This window comes from Salvelinus alpinus, chromosome 4, assembly GCF_045679555.1.
Source record: "Salvelinus alpinus chromosome 4, SLU_Salpinus.1, whole genome shotgun sequence".
Classification (NCBI taxonomy): Eukaryota; Metazoa; Chordata; class Actinopteri; order Salmoniformes; family Salmonidae; genus Salvelinus; species Salvelinus alpinus.
Window position 1 is genome coordinate 16,822,800 of NC_092089.1, and position 20,443 is coordinate 16,843,242.

At 47.6% G+C, this 20,443-nt stretch overlaps 1 protein-coding gene across 1 annotated transcript in view; it reads right to left on the reverse strand.

Moving 5' to 3' along the window:
- Window positions 1–233: 233 nt before the first annotated feature.
- The window catches only part of LOC139572899 (transmembrane protein 65-like), an 87,320-nt gene continuing 67,110 nt past the window's right edge, over window positions 234–20,443 (reverse strand). Inside the window, exons 6-8 of the mRNA XM_071395745.1 lie at window positions 15,911–15,953; window positions 1,489–1,594; window positions 234–662 (exon numbers count right to left, since the gene is read on the reverse strand). Of these exons, the coding sequence (XP_071251846.1) occupies window positions 516–662; window positions 1,489–1,594; window positions 15,911–15,953 (296 nt within the window). The 3' untranslated portion in view covers window positions 234–515. The remainder of the gene's footprint in view (window positions 663–1,488; window positions 1,595–15,910; window positions 15,954–20,443) is intronic.

The following is a 20,443-nucleotide window of genomic DNA, read 5'->3' on the forward strand; positions in this document are numbered from 1 at the left end:
TCACACGGTCATTTAATCTAACGAGACAATAGCCCACAGCATGTTGATTACTTACACCAGATGTTGCAGGAATATCCCCCTTGAGAGATATTGAAGTTCAATTGAACTGATCTGAGTGTAGTCCACCAGGAATCCATCCTGGCCACCTCTAACTGATTAGGACTAAGTTACACCAAACTCAAAAAATAAAAGTTGCACCAACTCAAAAAACCAAACAAAGAAGCAGCAGAAAACATGGTTTGAAGAGTGGTCCACTTGTATTTATCATTGTTGTTTTTCTTCATACTGCTTTTGAATGTTGCAGCAGGAACTATTTAAGACATTGACATCAACAATTGACATCAGTAGTCATGCTTCCTACACTGTAGTGTTAGTAATCTAGTTTACCTAGGAAGGTCTGTCTGTCTGGTGAAACAGAGGTTATTCATTATGCAGTAGTTAGGATGTGAAGTAGCGGTAGTCCAATGATAAGTTCTCTCTCTTCCCGAGAAGGTAAGTCTTTCTGTCAAGTTGTCTCAATTGCTGCTGCCGCCAGTGGAGACGGAGGTTAGTGGTCCATCTTTACCCTCCCTTTCCGCCTCTTTCTTCTTCGTCTCATCTTTGAAGAAGAGTAGCGGGAACATCCCTAAGATGCAGCCGATGGCAACTCCGATGGCTTTACCCTGAAGACAAAACAAAACAAGAAGCGTTCCATTACTACTCTGATGCCTAATACTATTACTATCACGACACTAATACTACACCAATACCAATACCAATATTAATACTAATACGAATATTAACACTACTACTAATATTAATACTAACACCAATACTAATACTAGCATTAACACTAATATCAATACTAATACTAATACTAATACTAACACTAATATCGATACCAATACTACCACTAATATCAATACTAATACTAATACTAATATTAATACTAATATGCAGTGCTACAAGTACGTAACCTACCCACAACTCTTGGCCAATAAAAATAGGAGAGACTCTGTGAAGGAACGTTTATTTTTTATTTTTTATTAGCCTGACTGCTGGATTCACAAAAAAAATACTGTCTTCAGTGAAATGGCTGCACAACCAAAAGCATATTCTGTAGGACACTTCTGACTGATTTAGGGCTCTATTCAATCAGATCCACTAAGTAAGCAACACAGAGAGGACTGACAGAGAGAGAGAGACAGAGGGAGAGAGTGGGAGAGAAAGAGGGAGAGAGAGGAAGAGGGAGACAGAGAGAGAGAGAGCGAGAGAGAGAGGAGAGAGAGAAAGAGGGAGAGAGTGGGAGAGAAAGAGGGAGAGAGAGGAAGAGGGAGACAGAGAGAGAGGAGAGAGACAGACAGACAGACAGACAGACAGACAGACAGACAGACAGACAGACAGACAGACAGACAGACAGACAGACAGACAGACAGACAGACAGACAGACAGACAGACAGACAGACAGACAGGAGTGTACGTCCTCTCAGAGATACGACAGAGACTCACACTGTGGGTGCTAACTCTGGTCTGCCACATGTCAGCCTGTTTGGGGTTCAGGTCTGGGCCCACCAACCCACAACGACAGGCCAGGGCTTCCACGTAACCTGCAAGGCTAACACAGGAAAATACCATGGTTACATACCTTAATGCACTCGAAAAAAGGTTTGGTTACATACATTAATGTATTATCTCTGTTAACCCAGAAGTAAAACCAGACATAAATTGATCAGCTGCATGATTCACTTCTGTGTTAAAACCAGAAGCCAACCCCCCCACCCCCCCACTTCCGGCCACTTCCGATCCGCGTGGGGACACGCAGCAAGCACGAGGCGAAGAAGTTTAAGCACCGTCTTCTCCCAAATCTGATACGTACAAATAACCAGTGATGAAATCCCCCAAAACCAGAACTAGCGCTGCTTGGCTCTCACGCATCACATTCAGTCCTGGAAGATTCTGTCACACGCAGAATCTGCCCGCGGGAGAACCACGTTATAGACAGCTCTCAAACTACGGGCCTGGGCCCGTAGTTGGGTCCAATTGTTGGTCCAATTGTTGTGCTCTTTACATTTTTAATTCATCTACTTATTCTCCATTGATTAGCTTTGCTACTTTACATTATTCTGTACTGTTGAAGGAAGAGTGGCAGGTCTACATTACACTGTCTCTGTTACACCTGCTGTAGAAACCTGGGCGTGTGACGAATAAACTGGATTTGATTTTAAAAGTATCTCAGAATAGGAGTTCTGGTTCAGGTTCAGGCTTCTTTATGAGCTAAAAAACTGATCCTAGATCAGCACTCTGAGATTTATGAATACAGGTCCTGAGCTTCAAGGGATCACCAGATGAAAGCTCCCATTCATTGCTGGAGTGATATATGGTAATATGAAATTACCATAATACGAATCATGGAAATATTAAATTCAACCAGTAAATATGCACAGCAGAAAATCTTCTGGCACAGACATCTGTGCATAGAATCATAAAAATATGGGGGGAAAAAAATGTTTTAAATCATCATTAATCAAAATACATGCTGTTATTCAACACCAGCCCTTCTCGGTCCTGGCACTCCGATGGTGGAATGAGCTTCCCCCTGAAGCTAGGACAGCAGAGTCCCTGTCCATCTTCCCCCTGAAGCTAGGACAGCAGAGTCCCTGTCCATCTTCCCCCTGAAGCTAGGACAGCAGAGTCCCTGTCCATCTTCCCCCTGAAGCTAGGACAGCAGAGTCCCTGTCCATCTTCCCCCTGAAGCTAGGACAGCAGAGTCCCTGTCCATCTTCCCCCTGAAGCTAGGACAGCAGAGTCCCTGTCCATCTTCCCCCTGAAGCTAGGACAGCAGAGTCCCTGTCCATCTTCCCCCTGAAGCTAGGACAGTAGAGTCCCTGTCCATCTTCCCCCTGAAGCTAGGACAGCAGAGTCCCTGTCCATCTTCCCCCTGAAGCTAGGACAGCAGAGTCCCTGTCCATCTTCCCCCTGAAGCTAGGACAGCAGAGTCCCTGTCCATCTTCCCCCTGAAGCTAGGACAGTAGAGTCCCTGTCCATCTTCCCCCTGAAGCTAGGACAGCAGAGTCCCTGTCCATCTTCCCCCTGAAGCTAGGACAGCAGGGTCCCTGTCCATCTTCCCCCTGAAGCTAGGACAGTAGAGTCCCTGTCCATCTTCCCCCTGAAGCTAGGACAGCAGAGTCCCTGTCCATCTTCCCCCTGAAGCTAGGACAGCAGAGTCCCTGTCCATCTTCTGGAAACCCTACCTCTTCAAAGACTATCTTCAATAAAACATCTCAGTTTAATGATGCTAACAGAGTGCCAGACAGAGAAGCTATCTCCATTACGATGCCAACAGAGTGCCAGAGAGAGCAGCTATCTCCATTATGATGCTAACAGAGTACCAGACAGAGCAGCTATCTCCATTATGATGCTAACAGAGTGCCAGACAGAGCAGCTATCTCCATTATGATGCTAACAGAGTGCCAGACAGAGCAGCCATCTCCATTATGATGCCAACAGAGTGCCAGACAGAGCAGCCATCTCCATTATGATGCTAACAGAGTGCCAGACAGAGCAGCCATCTCCATTATGATGCTAACAGAGTGCCAGACAGAGCAGCCATTTCCATTATGATGCTAACAGAGTGCCAGACAGAGCAGCCATTTCCATTATGATGCTAACAGAGTGCCAGACAGAGCAGCCATCTCCATTATGATGCTAACAGAGTGCCAGACAGAGCAGCCATTTCCATTATGATGCTAACAGAGTGCCAGACAGAGCAGCCATTTCCATTATGATGCTAACAGAGTGCCAGACAGAGCAGCCATTTCCATTATGATGCTAACAGAGTGCCAGACAGAGCAGCCATCTCCATTATGATGCTAACAGAGTGCCAGACAGAGCAGCCATCACCATTATGATGCTAACAGAGTGCCAGACAGAGCAGCCATCACCATTATGATGCTAACAGAGTGCCAGACAGAGCAGCCATCTCCATTATGATGCTAACAGAGTGCCAGACAGAGCAGCTATCTCCATTATGATGCCAACAGAGTGCCAGACAGAGCAGCCATCTCCATTATGATGCTAACAGAGTGCCAGACAGAGCAGCCATCTCCATTATGATGCTAACAGAGTGCCAGACAGAGCAGCTATCTCCATTATGATGCTAACAGAGTGCCAGACAGAGCAGCCATCTCCATTATGATGCTAACAGAGTGCCAGACAGAGCAGCCATCTCCATTATGATGCTAACAGAGTGCCAGACAGAGCAGCCATCTCCATTATGATGCTAACAGAGTGCCAGACAGAGCAGCCATCTCCATTATGATGCTAACAGAGTGCCAGACAGAGCAGCCATCTCCATTATGATGCTAACAGAGTGCCAGACAGAGCAGCCATCTCCATTATGATGCCAACAGAGTGCCAGATGGCCCAGGAACATGAGCAGAATCCTGAAATGACACTATTCCCTATAAAGTGGGCACCAGTAAGTGAGTCTTGTCTGATCCAGAACGGCCAATAGAGACGACATTCCAGACTCAGCCGGCTGTCTGTACCACTTGGGACGAAGCCATGGGAATGTACTCCCACATTGGCCAATTCAGTTAGTTTTGGGTAAAAAAAAAAAAGACTGTAAAATCTATAGGAATTAAGTTAAATATGAGTTTGAGGAAATCTGTTCCTAAGTATTCTCAGAAATAACCAATAGAAGCGTCATCTTGTCTCTGTGTAATCAAGGTAAGAAATTATTGTTATTTTCAAATAATAACTCTTTTTGAGTTGTGGTCAATTTGCAGTGTACAAATTATTAGAACTATGTTCAGCACCCCCCCCTCCCCCCCCCCAAACATCTGAATATAGTTGGCCTACCCCTGACCTAGATCAACTCAATAATTCACAGGCTGGATGCACAGTCATGGGGAGAGGGACCAACTGATCTGTTTAAATTCAGTCAGGGGAGAGGGGACCAAATGATCTGTTTAAATTCAGTCAGGGGAGAGGGGACCAAATGATCTGTTTAAATTCAGTCAGGGGAGAGGGACCAAATGATCTGTTTAAATTCAGTCAGGGGAGAGGAACCAAATGATCTGTTTGAATTCAGTCAGGGGAGAGGGGATCAAATGATCTGTTTAAATTCAGTCAGGGGAGAGGGACGAAATGATCTGTTTAAATTCAGCCAGGGGAGAGGGACCAAATGATCTGTTTAAATTCAGTCAGGGGAGAGGGACCAAATTATATGTTTAAATTCAGTCAGGGGAGAGGGACCAAATGATCTGTTTAAATTCAGTCAGGGAGAGGGGACCAAATGATCTGTTTAAATTCAGTCAGGGGAGAGGGACCAAATGATCTGTTTAAATTCAGTCAGGGGAGAGGGGATCAAATGATCTGTTTAAATTCAGTCAGGGGAGAGGGACGAAATGATCTGTTTAAATTCAGCCAGGGGAGAGGGACCAAATGATCTGTTTAAATTCAGTCAGGGGAGAGGGACCAAATTATATGTTTAAATTCAGTCAGGGGAGAGGGACCAAATGATCTGTTTAAATTCAGTCAGGGAGAGGGGACCAAATGATCTGTTTAAATTCAGTCAGGGGAGAGGGACCAAATGATATGTTTAAATTCAGTCAGGGGAGAGGGACCAAATGATCTGTTTAAATTCAGTCAGGGGAGAGGGACCAAATTATATGTTTAAATTCAGTCAGGGGAGAGGGACCAAATGATCTGTTTAAATTCAGTCAGGGGAGAGGGACCAAATTATCTGTTTAAATTCAGTCAGGGGAGAGGGACCAAATGATCTGTTTAAATTCAGTCAGGGGAGAGGAACCAAATGATCTGTTTAAATTCAGTCAGGGGAGAGGGACCAAATGATCTGTTTAAATTCAGTCAGGGGAGAGGGGACCAAATGATCTGTTTAAATTCAGTCAGGGGAGAGGGGACCAAATGATCTGTTTAAATTCAGTCATGGGGAGAGGGACCAAATGATCTGTTTAAATTCAGTCAGGGGAGAGGGGACCAAATGATCTGTTTAAATTCAGTCAGGGAAGAGGGGACCAAATGATCTGTTTAAATTCAGTCAGGGGAGAGGGGACCAAACGATCTGTTTAAATTCAGTCAGGGGAATGTCTTCACTCCAGCAGAACCAATAAAAACCAATAACCCAACAGGTCACTGCAGATATCACCCGGGATAATATCACCTGGGATAAACTAACAGGCATCACTGTGCTCTGCAGAGCAAACAGCTTCCCTGACAACAGATGATGATGATGATGATGAAGATGTCATAATGGTTGTGGATACAGTGAGTAGAACACGTACACAGGCTTAATGAGATGCGTTGATCGTTAGACAGTTACACACACAGTGGGAGACATATGCTGCTCGTTACTGTATAAACTGATTGTAGTGGAGGAAGACAGGGACTTGTAAAGACCTTTCTCAGGCCAGACAATATATCCTGTATAATCTGACAGAATGGGATAATGATAACTGATTGTAGTGGAGGAAGACAGGGACTTGTAAAGACCTTTCTCAGGCCAGACAATATATCCTGTATAATCTGACAGAATGGGATAATGATAACTGATTGTAGTGGAGGAAGACAGGGACTTGTAAAGACCTTTCTCAGGGCAGACAATACATCCTGTATAATCTGACAGAATGGGTTAAAAATAACTGATTGTATTGGAGGAAGACAGGGACTTGTAAAGACCACCCTTTCTCAGGCCAGACAATATATCCTGTATAATCTGACAGAATGGGATAATGATAACTGATTGTAGTGGAGGAAGACAGGGACTTGTAAAGACCTTTCTCAGGCCAGACAATACATCCTGTATAATCTGACAGAATGGGTTAATGCACCAGATGTCAGCTGGGTGATTATCACATAGCTCGACATCTACGGTATGTACATGACAGACATACAGGGATAATCTGACAAAAAGGACCATTTGTTAGGTGGAAGATTACTTGACTACATAGACCATTATGGACACACTGTAAAACAACATACAGTATGTTGGGACAGATACTGCTATAACAGGGAATGATGCTCTAGTGTGTTGGGACAGGTACTGCTATAACAGGGAATGATGCTCTAGTGTGTTGGGACAGGTACTGCTGTAACAGGGAATGATGCTCTAGTGTGTTGGGACAGATACTGCAATAACAGGGAATGATGCTCTAGTGTGTTGGGACAGATACTGCTGTAACAGGGAATGATGCTCTAGTGTGTTGGGACAGGTACTGCTATAACAGGGAATGATGATCTAGTGTGTTGGGACAGATACTGCTATAACAGGGAATGATGCTCTAGTGTGTTGGGACAGGTACTGCTATAACAGGGAATGATGCTCTAGTGTGTTGGGACAGGTACTGCTATAATGGGGAATGATGCTCTAGTGTGTTGGGACAGATACTGCTATAACAGGGAATGATGCTCTAGTGTGTTGGGACAGGTACTGCTATAACAGGGAATGATGCTCTAGTGTGTTGGGACAGGTACTGCTATAACAGGGAATGATGCTCTAGTGTGTTGGGACAGGTACTGCTATAATGGGGAATGATGCTCTAGTGTGTTGGGACAGATACTGCTATAACAGGGAATGATGCTCTAGTGTGTTGGGACAGGTACTGCTATAACAGGGAATGATGCTCTACTGTGTTGGGACAGGTACTGCTATAACAGGGAATGATGCTCTAGTGTGTTGGGACAGGTACTGCTATAATGGGGAATGATGCTCTAGTGTGTTGGGACAGGTACTGCTATAACAGGGCATGACACTCTAGTGTGTTGGGACAGGTACTGCTATAACAGGGAATGATGCTCTAGTGTGTTGGGACAGGTACTGCTATAACAGGGAATGATGCTCTAGTGTGTTGGGACAGGTACTGCTGTAACAGGGAATGATGCTCTAGTGTGTTGGGACAGATACTGCAATAACAGGGAATGATGCTCTAGTGTGTTGGGACAGATACTGCTGTAACAGGGAATGATGCTCTAGTGTGTTGGGACAGGTACTGCTATAACAGGGAATGATGATCTAGTGTGTTGGGACAGATACTGCTATAACAGGGAATGATGCTCTAGTGTGTTGGGACAGGTACTGCTATAACAGGGAATGATGCTCTAGTGTGTTGGGACAGGTACTGCTATAACAGGGAATGATGCTCTAGTGTGTTGGGACAGGTACTGCTATAACAGGGAATGATGCTCTAGTGTGTTGGGACAGGTACTGCTATAATGGGGAATGATGCTCTAGTGTGTTGGGACAGATACTGCTATAACAGGGAATGATGCTCTAGTGTGTTGGGACAGGTACTGCTATAACAGGGAATGATGCTCTAGTATGTTGGGACAGGTACTGCTATAACAGGGAATGATGCTCTAGTGTGTTGGGACAGGTACTGCTATAACAGGGAATGATGCTCTAGTATGTTGGGACAGATACTGCTATAACAGGGAATGATGCTCTAGTGTGTTGGGACAGATACAGCTATAACAGGGAATGATGCTCTAGTGTGTTGGGACAGGTACTGCTATAACAGGGAATGATGCTCTACTGTGTTGGGACAGGTACTGCTATAACAGGGAATGATGCTCTAGTGTGTTGGGACAGGTACTGCTATAATGGGGAATGATGCTCTAGTGTGTTGGGACAGGTACTGCTATAACAGGGCATGGCACTCTAGTGTGTTGGGACAGGTACTGCTATAATGGGGAATGATGCTCTAGTGTGTTGGGACAGGTACTGCTATAACAGGGCATGGCACTCTAGTATGTTGGGACAGATACTGCTGTAACAGGGAATGATGCTCTAGTGTGTTGGGACAGGTACTGCTATAACAGGGAATGATGATCTAGTGTGTTGGGACAGATACTGCTATAACAGGGAATGATGCTCTAGTGTGTTGGGACAGGTACTGCTATAACAGGGAATGATGCTCTAGTGTGTTGGGACAGATACTGCTATAACAGGGAATGATGCTCTAGTGTGTTGGGACAGATACTGCTATAACAGGGAATGATGCTCTAGTGTGTTGGGACAGGTACTGCTATAACAGGGAATGATGCTCTAGTGTGTTGGGACAGGTACTGCTATAACAGGGAATGATGCTCTAGTGTGTTGGGACAGGTACTGCTATAACAGGGAATGATGCTCTAGTGTGTTGGGACAGATACTGCTATAACAGGGAATGATGCTCTAGTGTGTTGGGACAGGTACTGCTATAACAGGGAATGATGCTCTAGTGTGTTGGGACAGGTACTGCTATAACAGGGAATGATGCTCTAGTGTGTTGGGACAGATACTGCTATAACAGGGAATGGACTCTAGTATGTTGGGACAGGTACTGCTATAACAGGGAATGATGCTCTAGTGTGTTGGGACAGGTACTGCTATAACAGGGAATGATGCTCTAGTGTGTTGGGACAGATACTGCTTTAACAGGCATGGGCAACTCCAGTCCCCGGGGACATGATTGGTGTAACACTTTTCCCATATTCCTAGCAAACACAACTGATTTAAACGAATTACATTCTAAACTGAAGATCAGGATTAGTTGATTATCGGAGTCAGGCGTGTTAGCTGGGACAAAGTGTGACACCAATCAGGACTGGAGTTTCCCAGGCCTGCGTGTGTTAACCTCCGTGCCAGTAGAGGGCAGAGTTGAGTAGGTGTTACCTGGATAAACCCTGGGGACAATGAGGCCAAGCTGTAAGTCAGAGTGACCTCTTCATGTTCTACTGGTCAACGTCTTCAAACGTGTCAACATCCAGAACAGTAGAAACAGTAAACCTAGATCTGCCACCTAAATGATGAAATGTACTGAAATGTACCTGAGGGTAACTCAATGATGAGATGTACTGAAATGTACCTGAGGGTAACTCAATGATGAGATGTACTGAAATGTACCTGAGGGTAACTCAATGATGAGATGTACTGAAATGTACCTGAGGGTAACTCAATGATGAGATGTACTGAAATGTACCTGAGGGTAACTCAATGATGAGATGTACTGAAATGTACCTGAGGGTAACTCAATGATGAGATGTACTGAAATGTACCTGAGGGTAACTCAATGATGAGATGTACTGAAATGTACCTGAGGGTAACTTTAAACATTTCACTGAATGATGAGATGTGTTCATAGTGTGAAAATCAAGCTAACAGAGGAGAGGCTGGAGGCCCAGGTCAAACCAAGCTAACAGAGGAGAGGCTGGAGGCCCAGGTCAAACCAAGCTAACAGAGGAGAGGCTGGAGGCCCAGGTCAAACCAAGCTAACAGAGGAGAGGCTGGAGGCCCAGGTCAAACCAACCTAACAGAGGAGAGACTGGAGGCCCAGGTCAAACCAAGCTAACAGAGGAGAGACTGGAGGCCCAGGTCAAACCAAGCTAACAGAGGAGAGGCTGGAGCCCCACGTCAAACCAAGCTAACAGAGGAGAGGCTGGAGGCCCAGGTCAAACCAAGCTAACAGAGGAGAGGCTGGAAGCCCAGGTCAAACCAAGCTAACAGAGGAGAGGCTGGAGGCCCAGGTCAAACCAAGCTAACAGAGGAGAGGCTGGAGGCCCAGGTCAAACCAAGCTAACAGAGGAGAGGCTGGAGGCCCAGGTCAAACCAAGCTAACAGAGAGGCTGAAGCCCCAGGTCAAACCAAGCTAACAGAGGAGAGGCTGGAGGCCCAGGTCAAACCAAGCTAACAGAGGAGAGGCTGGAGCCCCAGGTCAAACCAAGCTAACAGAGGAGAGGCTGGAGCCCCAGGTCAAACCAAGCTAACAGAGAGGCTGAAGCCACAGGTCAAACCAAGCTAACAGAGAGGCTGAAGCCCCAGGTCAAACCAAGCTAACAGAGAGGCTGAAGCCCCAGGTCAAACCAAGCTAACAGAGAGGCTGAAGCCCCAGGTCAAACCAAGCTAACAGAGGAGAGGCTGGAGCCCCAGGTCAAACCAAGCTAACAGAGGAGAGGCTGGAGCCCCAGGTCAAACCAAGCTAACAGAGGAGAGGCTGGAGCCCCAGGTCAAACCAAGCTAACAGAGAGGCTGAAGCCACAGGTCAAACCAAGCTAACAGAGAGGCTGAAGCCACAACCACAGCAGCTGACTGCTGTTAAAATAAATGACTCATACATCAAATTACAGATGTCAGAAAGAGACAGCAGCAGATTACACGACATCTGGGAAATCAGACATCTACAAGCAGACATCTACAATCCTCTCTGTCACCAGTCATAGAGAATACAAAACATATACTTTATTCTATAATTCACCATAATGCTGACAACAGGGCCAATAGGAAACATTTAGTTACAGTTCGCTTAGCTCTAGCCTGGACCCAGATCTGCTCTAGCCTGGACCCAGATCTGCTCTAGCCTGGACCCAGATCTGCTCTAGCCTGGACCCAGATCTGCTCTAGCCTGGACCCAGATCTGCTGTAGCCTGGACCCAGATCTGCTGTAGTCTGGTCCCAGATCTGTTCTAGCCTGGTCCCAGATCTGTTGTAGTCTGGTCCCAGATCTGTTGTAGCCAGGACTCAGATCTGCTCTAGTCTGGTCCCAGATCTGCTCTAGCCTGGTCCCAGGTCTGTTGTAGCCTGGTCCCAGGTCTGTTCTAGTCTGGTCCCAGGTCTGTTGTAGCCTGGTCCCAGATATGTTGTAGCCAGGACCCAGATCTGCTCTAGTCTGGTCCCAGATCTGTTCTAGCCTGGTCCCAGGTCTGTTGTAGTCTGGTCCCAGATCTGTTGTAGACTGGTCCCAGGTCTGTTGTAGTCTTGTCCCATTTCTGTTCTAGTCTGGTCCCAGATCTGTTGTAGCCTGGTCCCAGATATGTTGTAGCCAGGACCCAGATCTGCTCTAGTCTGGTCCCAGATCTGTTGTAGACTGGTCCCAGATCTGCTCTAGCCTGGTCCCAGATCTGTTCTAGCCTGGTCCCAGATCTGTTCTAGCCTGGTCCCAGATCTGTTCTAGCCTGGTCCCAGATCTGTTCTAGCCTGGTCCCAGGTCTGTTGTAGCCTGGTCCCAGATCTGTTATAGCCTGGTCCCAGATCTGTTGTAGCCTGGTCCCAGATCTGCTGTAGACTGGTCCCAGATCTGTTCTAGCCTGGTCCCAGATCTGCTGTAGACTGGTCCCAGATCTGTTCTAGCCTGGTCCCAGATCTGTTCTAGCCCGGTCCCAGATCTGCTGTAGACTGGTCCCAGATCTGTTATAGCCTGGTCCCAGATCTGTTCTAGCCTGGTCCCAGATCTGCTGTAGCCTGGTCCCAGATCTGTTCTAGCCTGGTCCCAGATCTGTTATAGCCTGGTCCCATATCTGTTCTAGCCTGGTCCCATATCTGTTCTAGCCTGGTCCCATATCTGTTCTAGCCTGGTCCCATATCTGCTCTAGTCTGGTCCCAGATCTGTTATAGCCTGGTCCCAGATCTGCTGTAGCCTGGTCCCAGATCTGCTGTAGACTGGTCCCATATCTGTTATAGCCTGGTCCCATATCTGTTCTAGCCTGGTCCCATATCTGTTCTAGCCTGGTCCCATATCTGTTCTAGCCTGGTCCCATATCTGCTCTAGTCTGGTCCCAGATCTGCTGTAGCCTGGTCCCAGATCTGTTATAGCCTGGTCCCAGATCTGCTGTAGCCTGGTCCCAGATCTGCTGTAGACTGGTCCCAGATCTGTTCTAGCCTGGTCCCATATCTGCTCTAGCCTGGTCCCAGATCTGCTGTAGCCTGGTCCCAGATCTGCTGTAGCCTGGTCCCAGATCTGCTGTAGACTGGTCCCATATCTGCTCTAGTCTGGTCCCAGATATGTTTTCTTTGTGTTTTTTACCTCTTTTCTCCCCAATTTCGTGGTATCCAATTGGTAGTTACAGTCTTGTCTCATCGCTGCAACTCCCGTAGGGACTCGGGAGAGGCGAAGGCAGAGAGCCGTGTGTCCTCCGAAACACGACCCAACCAAGCCGCACTGCTTCTTGACACAATGCCCACTTAACCCGGAAGCCAGCCGCACCAATGACTAACTGGCAACAAGTCATGATTACTTCCTGTACAAAACCACATGGGTAAAACAGGGACAATGACAGGACATTAGCCCAAGCACTCAGCAGCAGCAACTGGTGAAAGGAACTACCCTTGGCTGTCGCTGTCTAACAGATTCTGTTACAGTCGTTTTAACATTAGTCTGTGATGATGTTGGAGGCTCTTGTACAAAGACAGTGACAATAAGGAAGTACATAGGAGATGTTGTTCCCACTGTGACTCCACTAGGGACTGTACACAGTGTGACTGCAATAGGACTCCACTAGGGACTGTACACAGTGTGACTGCAATAGGACTCCACCAGGGACTGTACACAGTGTGACTGCAATAGGTGTGTACACAGTGTGACTGCAATATGACTCCACCAGGGACTGTACACAGTGTGACTGCAATAGGACTCCACCAGGGACTGTACACAGTGTGACTGCAATAGGACTCCACCAGGGACTCTACACAGTGTGACTGCAATAGGACTCCACCAGGGACTCTACACAGTGTGACTGCAATAGGACTCCACCAGGGACTCTACACAGTGTGACTGCAATAGGACTCCACCAGGGACTCTACACAGTGTGACTGCAATAGGACTCCACCAGGGACTGTACACAGTGTTACTGCAATAGGACTCCAACAGGGACTGTACACAGTGTGACTGCAATAGGACTCCACCAGGGACTCTACACAGTGTGACTGCAATAGGACTCCACCAGGGACTCTACACAGTGTGACTGCAATAGGACTCCACCAGGGACTGTACACAGTGTGACTGCAATAGGACTCCACCAGGGACTGTACACAGTGTGACTGCAATAGGACTCCACCAGGGACTGTACACAGTGTGACTGCAATAGGACTCCACCAGGGACTGTACACAGTGTGACTGCAATAGGACTCCACCAGGGACTGTACACAGTGTGACTGCAATAGGACTCCACCAGGGACTGTACACAGTGTGACTGCAATAGGACTCCACTAGGGACTGTACACAGTGTGACTGCAATAGGACTCCACCAGGGACTGTACACAGTGTGACTGCAATAGGCCTCCACCAGGGACTGTACACAGTGTGACTGCAATAGGACTCCACCAGGGACTGTACACAGTGTGACTGCAATAGGACTCCACCAGGGACTGTACACAGTGTGACTGCAATAGGCCTCCACCAGGGACTGTACACAGTGTGACTGCAACAGGATGCTAACAGGGACTGTACACAGTGTGACTGCAATAGGACTCCACCAGGGACTGTACACAGCGTGACTGCAATAGGACTCCACCAGGGACTGTACACAGTGTGACTGCAATAGGACTCCACTAGGGACTGTACACAGTGTGACTGCAATAGGACTCCACCAGGGACTGTACACAGTGTGACTGTAATAGAATGCTAACAGGGACTGTACACAGCGTGACTGCAATAGAATGCTAACAGGGACTGTACACAGCGTGACTGCAATATGACTCCACCAGGGACTGTACACAGTGTGACTGCAATAGAATGCTAACAGGGACTGTACACAGTGTGACTGCAATAGAATGCTAACAGGGACTGTACACAGTGTGACTACAATAGGACTCCACCAGGGACTGTACACAGTATGACTGCAATATGATGCTAACAGGGACTGTACACAGTGTGACTGCAATATGATGCTAACAGGGACTGTACACAGTGTGACTGCAATAGGACCTTACTAGGGACTGTACACAGTGTGACTGCAATAGGACTCCAACAGGGACTGTACACAGTGTGACTGCAATAGGACTCCAACAGGGACTGTACACAGTGTGACTGCAATAGGACTCCACTAGGGACTGTACACAGTGTTACTGCAATAGGACTCCAACAGGGACTCTACACAGTGTGACTGCAATAGGACTCCACTAGGGACTGTACACAGTGTGACTGCAATAGGACTCCACCAGGGACTCTACACAGTGTGACTGCAATAGGACTCCACTAGGGACTGTACACCATGTGACTGCAATAGGACTCCACCAGGGACTGTACACAGTGTGACTGCAATAGGACTCCACCAGGGACTGTACATAGTGTGACTGCAATATGACTCCACCAGGGACTGTACACAGTGTGACTGCAATAGGACTCCACCAGGGACTGTACACAGTGTGACTGCAATAGGACTCCACCAGGGACTGTACACAGTGTGACTGCAATAGGACTCCACCAGGGACTGTACACAGTGTGACTGCAATAGGACTCTACCAGGGACTGTACACAGTGTGACTGCAATAGGACTCCACCAGGGACTGTACACAGTGTGACTGCAATAGGACTCCACCAGGGACTGTACACAGTGTGACTACAATATGACTCTACCAGGGACTGTACACAGTGTGACTGCAATAGGACTCCACCAGGGACTGTACACAGTGTGACTGCAATAGGACTCCACCAGGGACTGTACACAGTGTGACTGCAATAGGACTCCACCAGGGACTGTACACAGTGTGACTGCAATAGGACTCCACCAGGGACTCTACACAGTGTGACTGCAATAGGACTCCACCAGGGACTCTACACAGTGTGACTGCAATAGGACTCCACCAGGGACTGTACACAGTGTGACTGCAATAGGACTCCACCAGGGACTGTACACAGTGTGACTGCAATAGGACTCCACCAGGGACTGTACACAGTGTGACTGCAATAGGACTCCACCAGGGACTGTACACAGTGTGACTGCAATAGGACTCCACCAGGGACTGTACACAGTGTGACTGCAATAGGACTCCACCAGGGACTGTACACAGTGTGACTGCAATAGGACTCCACCAGGGACTGTACACAGTGTGACTGCAATAGGACTCCACCAGGGACTGTACACAGTGTGACTGCAATAGGACTCCACCAGGGACTGTATCAGCCCAAACAGACGATTGGTTTGATCGGCCTTTTCTTACCCGAGTCCAGCCAGGTCCGACACAAGGTTCCCCAGGGCAGCAGCTGCAGAGAGAGAAGAGAGGGAGGTCACGGTTCTGCCTGGGTGAAGGACTGGGTGATGACGTCAGAGGTTAAAGGTCGTTGTATGCTCCAATGAGATCCATTAAAACACAAAACGCGGTGTAAAGTTGGGAGTTTAATTGTCGTATATGGAGTTATTTCTCCCTATGCTCCTGGAACAATCCTCTATTCACACCTGACTGATTGTTAGAGAACTGGGTGCTTCGTAAGAGGTCAGTCATATGACTCATCATGAGACAGCAGGCTGTGTCTCTGACTCATCATGAGACAGCAGGCTGTGTCTCTGACTCATCATGAGACAGCAGGCTGTGTCTCTGACTCATCATGAGACAGCAGGCTGTGTCTCTGACTCATCATGAGACAGCAGGCTGTGTCTCTGACTCATCATGAGACAGCAGGCTGTGTCTCTGACTCATCATGAGACAGCAGGCTGTGTCTCTGACTCATCATGAGACAGCAGGCTGTGTCTCTGACTCATCATGAGACAGCAGGCTGTGTCTCTGACTCATCATGAGACAGCAGGCTGTGTCTCTGACTCATCATGAGACAGCAGGCTGTGTCTCTGACTCATCATGAGACAGCAGGCTGTGTCTCTGACTCATCATGAGACAGCAGGCTGTGTCTCTGACTCATCATGAGACAGCAGGCTGTGTCTCTGACTCATCATGAGACAGCAGGCTGTGTCTCTGACTCATCATGAGACAGCAGGCTGTGTCTCTGACTCATCATGAGACAGCAGGCTGTGTCTCTGACTCATAATGAGACAGCAGGCTGTGTCTCTGACTCATCATGAGACAGCAGGCTGTGTCTCTGACTCATCATTAGACAGCAGGCTGTGTCTCTGACTCATCATGAGACAGCAGGCTGTGTCTCTGACTCATCATTAGGCAGCAGGCTGTGTCTCTGACTCATCATTAGACAGCAGGCTGTGTCTCTGACTCATCATTAGACAACAGGCTGTGTCTCTGACTCATCATTAGACAGCAGGCTGTGTCTCTGACTCATCATTAGACAGCAGGCTGTGTCTCTGACTCATCATTAGACAGCAGGCTGTGTCTCTGCCTCATCATTAGACAGCAGGCTGTGTCTCTGACTCATCATTAGACAGCAGGCTGTGTCTCTGACTCATCATTAGACAGCAGGCTGTGTCTCTGACTCATCATGAGACAGCAGGCTGTGTCTCTGACTCATCATGAGACATTAGGCTGTGTCTCTGACTCATCATTAGACAGCAGGCTGTGTCTCTGACTGATCGTTAGACATTAGGCTGTGTCTCTGACTCATCATTAGACAGCAGGATGTGTCTCTGACTCATCATTAGACATTAGGCTGTGTCTCTGACTCATCATCAGACAGCAGGCTGTGTCTCTGACTCATCATCAGACAGCAGGCTGTGTATCTGACTCATCATCAGACAGCAGGCTGTGTCTCTGACTCATCATTAGACAGCAGGCTGTGTCTCTGACTCATCATGAGACAGCAGGCTGTGTCTCTGACTCATCATGAGACAGCAGGCTGTGTCTCTGACTCATCATGAGACAGCAGGCTGTGTCTCTGACTCATCATGAGACAGCAGGCTGTGTCTCTGACTCATCATGAGACAGCAGGCTGTGTCTCTGACTCATCATGAGACAGCAGGCTGTGTCTCTGACTCATCATTAGACAGCAGGCTGTGTCTCTGACTCATCATGAGACAGCAGGCTGTGTCTCTGACTCATCATTAGACAGCAGGCTGTGTCTCTGCCTCATCATTAGACAGCAGGCTGTGTCTCTGACTCATCATTAGACAGCAGGCTGTGTCTCTGACTCATCATTAGACAGCAGGCTGTGTCTCTGTCTCTGACTCATCATGAGACAGCAGGCTGTGTCTCTGACTCATCATGAGACAGCAGGCTGTGTCTCTGACTCATCATTAGACAGCAGGCTGTGTCTCTGACTCATCGTTAGACATTAGGCTGTGTCTCTGACTCATCATTAGACATTAGGCTGTGTCTCTGACTCATCATTAGACAGCAGGCTGTGTCTCTGACTCATCGTTAGACATTAGGATGTGTCTCTGACTCATCATTAGACAGCAGGCTGTGTCTCTGACTCATCATCAGACAGCAGGCTGTGTATCTGACTCATCATCAGACAGCAGGCTGTGTCTCTGACTCATCATTAGACAGCAGGCTGTGTCTCTGACTCATCATTAGACAGCAGGATGTGTCTCTGACTCATCATTAGACAGCAAGCTGTGTCGCTGACTCATCATTAGACAGCAGGCTGTGTCTCTGACTCATCATTAGACAGCAGGCTGTGTCTCTGACTCATCATTAGACAGCAGGATGTCTCTGACTCATCATTAGACAGCAAGCTGTGTCGCTGACTCATCATTAGACAGCAGGATGTGTCTCTGACTCATCATTAGACAGCAGGCTGTGTCTCTGACTCATCATTAGACAGCAGGATGTGTCTCTGACTCATCATTAGACAGCAGGCTGTGTCTCTGACTCATCATCAGACAGCAGGCTGTGTCTCTGACTCATCATGAGACAGCAGGCTGTGTCTCTGACTCATCATTAGACAGCAGGCTGTGTCTCTGACTCATCATCAGACAGCAGGCTGTGTCTCTGACTCATCATCAGACAGCAGGCTGTGTCTCTGACTCATCATCAGACAGCAGGCTGTGTCTCTGACTCATCATCAGACAGCAGGCTGTGTCTCTGACTCATCATTAGACAGCAGGCTGTGTCTCTGACTCATCATTAGACAGCAGGATGTGTCTCTGACTCATCATTAGACAGCAGGCTGTGTCTCTGACTCATCATTAGACAGCAGGATGTGTCTCTGACTCATCATTAGACAGCAGGCTGTGTCTCTGACTCATCATTAGACAGCAGGCTGTGTCTCTGACTCATCATTAGACAGCAGGCTGTGTCTCTGACTCATCATTAGACAGCAGGCTGTGTCTCTGACTCATCATTAGACAGCAGGCTGTGTCTCTGACTCATCATTAGACAGCAGGATGTGTCTCTGACTCATCATTAGACAGCAGGATGTGTCTCCGACTCATCATTAGACAGCAGGATGTGTCTCCGACTCATCATTAGACAGCAGGCTGTGTCTCCGACTCATCATTAGACAGCAGGATGTGTCTCCGACTCATCATTAGACAGCAGGCTGTGTCTCCGACTCATCATTAGACAGCAGGATGTGTCTCCGACTCATCATTAGACAGCAGGCTGTGTCTCCGACTCATCATTAGACAGCAGGCTGTGTCTCCGACTCATCATTAGACAGCAGGCTGTGTCTCTGACTCATCATTAGACAGCAGGCTGTGTCTCTGACTCATCATTAGACAGCAGGCTGTGTCTCTGACTCATCATTAGACAGCAGGATGTGTCTCTGACTCATCATTAGACAGCAGGATGTGTCTCCGACTCATCATTAGACAGCAGGATGTGTCTCCGACTCATCATTAGACAGCAGGCTGTGTCTCCGACTCATCATTAGACAGCAGGCTGTGTCTCCGACTCATCATTAGACAGCAGGATGTGTCTCCGACTCATCATTAGACAGCAGGATGTGTCTCCGACTCATCATTAGACAGCAGGCTGTGTCTCTGACTCATCATTAGACAGCAGGCTGTGTCTCTGACTCATCATTAGACAGCAGGATGTGTCTCTGACTCATCATTAGACAGCAGGCTGTGTCTCTGACTCATCATTAGACAGCAGGCTGTGTCTCTGACTCATCATTAGACAGCAGGCTGTGTCTCTGACTCATCATTAGACAGCAGGATGTGTCTCCGACTCATCATTAGACAGCAGGATGTGTCTCCGACTCATCATTAGACAGCAGGCTGTGTCTCCGACTCATCATTAGACAGCAGGATGTGTCTCCGACTCATCATTAGACAGCAGGCTGTGTCTCCGACTCATCATTAGACAGCAGGCTGTGTCTCCGACTCATCATTAGACAGCAGGCTGTGTCTCCGACTCATCATTAGACAGCAGGCTGTGTCTCTGACTCATCATTAGACAGCAGGCTGTGTCTCTGACTCATCATTAGACAGCAGGATGTGTCTCTGACTCATCATTAGACAGCAGGATGTGTCTCTGACTCATCATTAGACAGCAGGATGTGTCTCCGACTCATCATTAGACAGCAGGCTGTGTCTCCGACTCATCATTAGACAGCAGGCTGTGTCTCCGACTCATCATTAGACAGCAGGATGTGTCTCCGACTCATCATTAGACAGCAGGATGTGTCTCCGACTCATCATTAGACAGCAGGATGTGTCTCTGACTCATCATTAGACAGCAGGATGTGTCTCCGACTCATCATTAGACAGCAGGATGTGTCTCTGACTCATCATTAGACAGCAGGCTGTGTCTCTGACTCATCATTAGACAGCAGGCTGTGTCTCTGACTCATCATTAGACAGCAGGATGTGTCTCTGACTCATCATTAGACAGCAGGCTGTGTCT